The following is an 8,377-nucleotide window of genomic DNA, read 5'->3' as shown; positions in this document are numbered from 1 at the left end:
TACACCTATTTTGAAAAGCATAAAATGCTTTCCAACCCCCCAAAGTTATTTTCTTTCTACAACCATTGCAACTTAGATTTTTGTTGAAGTCAATTCTGAGGTATTTGTAATCCGAAATTTCTTCCAAAATGTTGCCTTCAAAGTAGAACTTATGTTGGTTATGTTTTCTATTTTTAGAGAAAACCACTACTTTCTTTTTGCTAATATTAACTTGCGTCCCCACCCTTCTACAAAAATGCTCAAGGGATAGTAAGTGCTCTTGCAAACTAAGAGCAGATTTAACAATCAGAATAAGGCCATCTGCATACAAAAGAAGAATTATAACAAACTTGCCCAAATGGATACCATCACCCCCTTCCAAATTTAACCACTCCTCAAGCTTGTCGATATATAAACCAAAAAGGGTAGGAGACAATGGGCAACCTTGCTTGACTCCAATATCGCTTCTAAAACTTTCAGAAACGCCTATTGAAGTTCTAATTTTGACTTTCGCCTTTTCATACAACATATGCACAGTTGCTCTGAGATGTTTAGGAACCCAAAGTTCCTCCATTATGTGCCAAAGCATATCCCTAGGAACCATGTCAAACACTTTTCTGAAATAAAAAAAAAAAAAAAGCTTCTTCCTTTTTTTCCCAAACTTTTTCAATGATGTGCCTTAAAATTATACAATGATCAACTATGGAATGTTTAGGTCTAAAACTTGCTTTCCCTTTAGCACATTTATCTCTTTCTTTTGCCCACTTGCTGATTTTATTTTCTAGCATGCTTCCAAAAACTTTGCAAACAAGCAGTTTATCATTATGATCCTATAATTGGAGGGATTATTGACGTCACCGCTCTTGTAAAGAGGTATTGCCAGACTAGTTGTCTAATCTGTGGGCAACCCCTGTTGTATGATATTATTGAAAATTTCTGTAATGTGAGGTACAAGAATCTTTCAGCTCCACTTTAGATACTCTGCTTGGAGTTCAGCTAAGTCTTTTGCTTTTCCAACACCCAACTTCTTCATACCCATCTCTACCTCTTGCGTTGTGAAGAGTTCAATATTAGTGTTGACCAATAGGGGAAGGTCAACCTCGAGATCGTGCTCATAGAGTTTTCTTACATAGTCAAACCACTTAGAAGCTATACTATTATTTTTAGTTTGCATCTTTCTCGGTTGGAGCTCCTTCCAAAATAATTTGGGATTATTTTTCCCAAGGAAGATTAGTTCTTCCCTCCTTGAAACCATGAAATCAACCTTTTTCTTTCTTAAGATCTGCTTGTAAGCTTTGAGCTTTATGTTATCCTTGTTTAACTCTTTCCCCATTCTCCTTGCCTTTTTGCACTCCTTGTCAAACAAAGCATTAACTGGAAAGAAAATTGTTTGAGACTTCTTAATTTTTTGCTCTTTTACACTCTGCAAGTGCACTTTGAATTAAATGTGTTAATTCGTGGCTATGAAGGCCATTAATTGGGATTTCATCCTTCTCGAAGATCCTCTCTAGCGTCATTTTGAAGGTATTGCAATTTTCTGGAGTCAAAAGAATTATGCCCTTTGGGAATTGAACACACTTTGTTTTTGACTCTAATGGCTTCTTTCTAGTCCAAGAAAAACTTAAATAAATTGACTTGTGATTTGATTTTAAATCTGAGAGGTTTTTGATGGTGCTGAATCCATTTCCACCATAAAAAAAACGTGATTCAAACATTGTTACTACAAGATTTCTTGAAATTTTTTTGCTCGAATTCTGACCACTTTTGGCCATCCAGGCAATTCCTTTGCCTCGGTAGATGACACCTAAAACTGAAAACAAAAACAAAAATAAAATATAAAATTTATAATCATAACTCTAATTATAATTAATAATAAAAACAACCTAGATCCATTTTAATTCTGGATCTACTAAGCCCCTATAGGGATCAAACTTCTTGAGATGCAAACCTTTTTAGAGTGAAAGGAGTTTTGATCCCTCTCAACTCTTAATAGATCCAGAATTAAGATAGATCTAGACCAATGTTATGTAAACATTCTGATTCACTCAAATTATATAAAAGTAAAAATAAAAAAATAATAATTATAATTATTAATTAAAATTTTGACTATATCAAATTATATAAAAATAAAATAAAACAATTTAAAAAATAATAATCAAAACATTGTATATAATAATGATGAGATGAAATATCTTTTTACTCTACAATTTTTTTTGGCAATCCTTCTTAATACTTCATAAATATAAAATTAAGATCAATCTAAACTAATATATATGACGAAATTAAATACCATCCATGTAAATTATTTAAGGACCATGTGTTTTGGTTAACAGATTCGTTAAGTACCATGTGTTTTTGTTAACAGATTCTTTAAGTACCATGTGTTTTTGTTAACAAGATTCCTAGTAGATATAACGAAATTAAATACCATCCATGTAAATTGTAAATAGTAAATAAGGACCATGTGTTTTTTTAACAGATTCTTATTTTTTTTTGCGTGTCAACAACTTTCACAAATTCAGGCGATCTCCAAACCTCCGCAGATGCACGAGCTCAATCATTCAAAACATGACATTTAGTTTGCTGGTTCAAAACATGACATTTGGTTTGCTGGTCAATGTAGAAATGGAAAATAGATAACCCGTCCTTTTCTTTCAGGGTTTAATCAATCCATCTACATAGGAAATCATGAAATCTGAAATCCCCACGTCATAATGGCCAAACATGACAAAGCATTCAAAGGAGACTCAAACCTCAAAATCATTCTTCCTTAGCTTCCTTACAAACAAGTGCTTTTGCACGGCAATTTCACAAACCGGTAAAAACCATATCGTATATTATTATTTATATACACTACAAAGTCTAAGGGACAAGATGCTTCAGCATGCCCTATTGCCTTCAAAAATTGTGCCACTATGGATGCAGTGGGCAAACGTGTAATATTATAAATAAATGTAGCAATGCAGGATTGACGTGTACATACGATGGGGCCTACAAAACTGGGGGAGTGGAAGAAGCGAAGGTGAAGACTGGGACTGGTGGCAAGAGGTGGAATTTGCGTGCAGAAGATCGTTCCATGTTAACCACCCAGTTGCTCAATTTCCACTCTATCAGCCTGCATTTTCTCTGGTAGAGTTGGTGCTAATTTTAAGCTATTGTTTCCAAAACGAAACCTTGTAAAACACTCATGAAGGGGCCCATAAAAACCATATCGCAGAACCCAAATTCTGTCTTTGTATGAAGCAACCAGGACATCAGCAAATAAATATATGGAAGAATAAAAATACATCATCTCTTTCATCCCTACAGCTTGCATTGGGCCCATGAAGGCTTTTGGTAGAATTGAAATGTAGACTGCATTTCTGAATAGTTAGGGTGCCAAGATGCTTAAGGAAAAAGACTTTTGGGTATGTTTGTTTTCATTATCAAGGCAAGGGAACACATTTACTAATTTATTCATGATGGTGGGTGTAGATGCTCTTGCAAAACAATGAACTCTCCTTCGATTTAAAAAATCTGAATGCCCATCAAGGAGATGTAGAGGATGGACAATGCAGGCTACCAGGGATCACAACGGCTGTTCGCGTTTGTTTGCAGGGGAGGGTAAAACTGTAAACCGAGCAAACAGGTTGAGACCAGGACAGGCTGGGCAGTGTACTGGACTGCTCGCCTTTTCTTTCAAAATGTGGGGTGGTACAGGGCTCTATTCTCTACTCGGTGTTGCTTCCTTCATAATATTTCTGTATAGTTCCTTTGGAGATGTTCTTCAGAATTTCAGGTTCACACAGCCCAGTATGAGCTTTGTTCAGAGAAATGGATCTCAGTTTATGGTGGATGGGAAGCCATTGTATGTTAATGGGTGGAATTCCTATTGGCTAATGATGCAGAGTGCTGATTACTCCACTAGGCATAAAGTTAAGGCAATGCTTAAATCAGGTGCTGAGATGGGTCTTTCTGTGTGTAGAACATGGGCCTTCAATGATGGAGGGTACAATGCTCTTCAAATATCCCCGGGCGAGTTTGACGAGAGTGTTTTTAAGGTTGGAGTTTTCTTCTCCCCTGTTATTTTTGACAAGCACTAGGTTTGCATTAGAAATTAAAATGTATGCTGAAATGAGGACTATCTGAGGCGTTTTTAGCTCGTTGAGAGCATTTCTTGGGCTTTATGGAACTAGTTTGATCAAAGGGAACATACCTGGATCAATTCCCTAGGAGCCCCAGCCACTGTTGGCCTCAGGATCTATTCTTTGTGTAGTCAATGATTGCGTAGAAATTGAGTAGTGGGGTAATGTCATGCCGGATGCGCTATTGGTTGTATCGAATTTATCAGTACTAGTTGGATTGGATATAGGATCTTCTAAACTGATTAATAGTGCTTTCTGTTTAACCATACCCAGTATCAACCGAAATGATTACATTTAGATTGTTGTTATAATGTCATTGACAAACAACTGTGCGAACCTATTTTTTCTTTGGTTAAACTTATTGCAATTGGTTGAATTAAAACTTAATATTCACCAGCATCAATCAACGAATATTGTAGATGATCCTATTGTAATGTCAACAAAGTTCTTGGTGTATTGTTATTAATAAAATAGAAGGGATAGTTTCATATGCAGAGCTATACCAACATTGAGATTTATTCAACATATATGTTCAGTTATTCGAAACCTATGATAGAAACTTTTAGTCAGAGTTATGTTGCCAAATTAGAACCAATTGAGGCAAAGATGGACACAATTGTCATTAGGACTCCCAAATGGTGAGATTCATGGGTTTCTTGTTTCAGACTATGCTTCTTTCTGAGTTATAACTATCACAGCCATTGCCAATTGTCATAAACTTTAATGTAGATACAAATGCCATTTTTCTTTTAACAGCCACATATCATAAATTAGCTATTTTTGCATCTCAGAGTGCATTTTGAAAGAGTTTATAATGTCTTTCAATGTAGCTTTGATTTGACGGAAAGTCTAGCATTCAATACTAGAATCTGTAGATGATTACATAGTACAAAGGATAGTGCATTCTTTCTTCAAGAGAGCAATTTTTCTATTTCATTGAAAATATTCATACTGCATTTCAAAGTTGTGCACTCACAGTGTAAAATGCATCTCTGAATTTTTTTTGGCTCTACAACAGAGTCCTAATTCAAGGAAAGTGGTTGCAGGGGTTAGACTTTGTAATTGTAGAAGCTAGGCACCATGGAATCAGGATACTTTTCAGCCTTGTTAATAATCTGGATGCATATGGTGGAAAGGGTCAGTATGTTCAGTGGGCTCGTGATGCTGGGCTAGATGTAGGTTCTTCAAATGATTCTTTTTTCTTTGATGCCACGATACGAGAGTACTACAAGAACTATGTGAAGGTAACAATGCTATTTTGTACTATTTATTGGCTTAGACATCGCGATCTTGCTGCATATATTAGTTCTTTCATTTTTGAGCTGTAACTACTAACTTGCAGTTGTATTTAGAGAGAAATCAAGGACCATATGTGTGGACAGAAGAAAATAATTTAATATGTTTCTCATCCATTACCATCCATGAAGATACAAAACTAGAACATTTGAAGGCAGACGTTTATGTTTTGGGTTGCCTTTCAAACTATAAATGAAACAATCTCCAATGGATCGAATTATTTTTGATAAATCCCAATGCAATCAAAGTAATGTTTATTTCAAAATAATCCTGATTATTTCCTTTAACACTAGTGCACCAAGATTGTCTGATTTTTCCAATTATTTCCCGATCATTATTGCCGTTTTAATCTTGCTGGGATCCTCACCGATTAATGGCCAATTGTGACTATTTCATCTATGTTTTAAACCTCTATTTCCATATGTATATTAGCCAGATGATCTTCCTGTCGATTGAATTAAGAGGGGTGGGTAAATTGAAAATTTCTTAGATCAAGTCATAAGCTTCAATGATGTATAAAATATCTCTGGATTTAGTTGATTTATTTTAACTTGCTGCTAGCAGAACTGCTTGACAATTTTTAGTTCGAAGCTGTAGAGAAATTGATTAGAATTTTAGTAAATTTAAGGCTGTTTTGAGTTAATTAGTAATTCTGAAAATTAAAACTTTAATTTGGGCATAATAAATTACAAGTAGGTGCTTCTAGAAAGCACATGACCCCACTGGAGGTAGCCTCAGCAATGACTACAATTCTTGCAGATATTATTTACGCTGAAACTGCCTTTTGGTCCTAGAGTAAAACCTAAAACTGCTTCTGATTGGTTAAGAGCTCATCTTCCTTGGACATAAGGAAACAGTTTAACAGCCCAAGACCCAGAGGCATGTAACAGGAGTGAAAGCCAGCCCCCTTATGGATCACCAGTAGGTCATTTCAGGTGATTTAGTTTTCCTTGAATAATGGTGATGAGTCAACCCACATTGGCAGGTAGCAGCCAATCATGGCTGTCTTCACTGCCAGTTGACAACTGAGTTATGATATGTTTTGCTACCACAGGGAAAAAAATTATTAAAATATATTTTGAGCTACTTTAAAAAAGAGATTGAAATCTGTGTGAAATAGTTGATTTTATCATACTTATTGTTGAAGATTCGATGTTTTAGAGGTGCCCTACTTTGCTAAAATACAAGCAGGGACAAGGTAAGATAGGATAGGAGTTCAGGGATAGTATTAGTCTATTGTAGGGTAAGCCATTAGTATTTTTGGCCGTAAGGTTATTCTCATCCTCAATAGTCATTTTTAAGACAATCTTGTACTGCAGACCCGTGTTCCCATGCAATACAAAATTTTCAGAGTTAGTTTGAAATTTCTCATGTTTTCGTGTGTGTATATGTGCGCTTTGAAAAGGCAACGTGGCATACCCGTGAGAAAAGAATTTGAGTTGAGGTGTGTGCAGAGTAGAAGTGGAGAGCATCATGCCTAGAAAGTTTTGGTTCCGGTTCTTGATTATTCATGGTCCATGGGACAGAAGAAAGACAACCAAAAATTATGGCTGCTCAAACCGGCTGCTGTTGAAAAATAAACACCAGAAATGAGATGGTGTTCCTTAATACGCTGTTTTTTTGTAAAAATAAAAAAATGCCCAGCTGTTGCAGAGAATCCACAAATCTACTGTCTAGCGGGTCAATTTAGGAGATTGAAGGAAAAAAATAAGGGCAATTTGAGGTTATTGTCATTATTTGGAAAAGAAAAAGAAGCAGCCATTGTTCAGTGTGAAGATAACAACTGAAAGAGATGCCGCTTTGAGGTGGCTGAGAGGCTGAAGAAGTCACTGCTCTAGATGTTTGAAATATGCTGCTCTTGGAGGGGAAAAGCTATCTAGATTCTAAATCACCACTGTGCTTACCAGAGAAATTCTAGATTTGCTGCTTTAGCGACCATCGCAGTTCAGACTATTAGTACTGAAGAGGGGAAACTTTCTTCCATCCTAACGAGGAAATGCTAGGCACTTTAGCATGCCATTATGGTCACTGAAATGATTTGAGGAGAATTCTGACATCTAGGGTCACTGTTTGGACTGCCTTGAAAGTGAAAAAATGTCGGTAGAAGTTTGGTGCGCATTGAAGGCATTGTCTGAGGCCTCGAAAATGTTACAATGTCTTTTACAGAGGGATCTATTATATACTTGGAGATGGAAAAAGGTGATTCAATGACAGATCACCTTACGGGTATGCATTAGAGATCAACAAATCACTGTGGGTAAGAAGATTGAGAATACAAAAATTCGTCTCTAGTATTCCAAATGCTCCACATTGTTCATTTAGGATCTTTGTTATAAGTCTTAGTTTGATCCCAAAGTTGACCTATTAACTTTAAATGAGGTAGGAGGATTCCTGTTGTAGGAAGGGTAACGGAATAAACTCTGTTGAAGAGAGCAACTCTAAACAAGTTGTTTCAGCCAAACACAAAGGGAAAGGACGGAAAAATTTAGAGAAAAAAGGCAGCCAAAGATTTTAAACTTTTGAGAATAAAGATGCAGATGCATGTTACATTGACTCAGGTGCCACCAGGTTAAAAGACGTACATGATATGATGTATACGAACTTGCTCTCTTGTTCTTACTGCAAATCAACATTACAAAATAGAGTTTGACGAGAACAAGTATCATATAAAAGGATAAAAAGAACAACTATTGGGGTGTTGTAGAACGTATTTAGGATGGCGGCTTATACAACTTTGCTACTAAAACAATAGGACAACAAGCACTATTAGTTGAAGACAAATTTGAAAATAACAATGGTTTGAAAGGTTTGGCCATCTCAATTACTAAAGTCTTGTAAATTAAAAAAAAATTAGAAAGGGAAAATGGCTTGTCTTCCATCCATCCAATAGGAGTTATGTGAAGCTTGTGTTTTAGGCATGTAACCTGGGAAAAAGTTTGCAAAAGGAGGTGCATGGACAAACCACTAGAGTTGGTAGG

The 8,377-nt window shown here is 36.0% G+C and overlaps 1 protein-coding gene across 2 annotated transcripts in view; it reads left to right on the top strand.

Moving 5' to 3' along the window:
• Nucleotides 1–2,603: 2,603 nt before the first annotated feature.
• LOC149228802 (mannan endo-1,4-beta-mannosidase 2-like) overlaps nt 2,604–8,377 on the top strand; it is a 120,755-nt gene continuing 114,981 nt past the window's right edge. Inside the window, exons 1-3 of one of the 2 annotated variants that reach the window (XM_089378369.1) lie at nt 2,604–3,108; nt 3,454–4,019; nt 5,150–5,347. In XM_089378369.1, coding sequence (XP_089234495.1) covers nt 3,531–4,019; nt 5,150–5,347 — 687 coding nt within the window. In that variant the 5' untranslated portion in view covers nt 2,604–3,108; nt 3,454–3,530. Of the gene's footprint in view, nt 4,020–5,149; nt 5,348–8,377 lie in introns of both variants that reach the window. The other variant, XM_089378368.1, reaches the window with a different exon arrangement.

This window comes from Pinus tabuliformis, chromosome J, assembly GCF_031772625.1.
Source record: "Pinus tabuliformis cultivar Carrire ecotype Pingquan chromosome J, CPIR1, whole genome shotgun sequence".
NCBI lineage: Eukaryota > Viridiplantae > Streptophyta > Pinopsida > Pinales > Pinaceae > Pinus > Pinus tabuliformis.
Note: the sequence above shows the minus strand (reverse complement) of the source record. Positions and strands in the feature narration are given on the sequence as shown.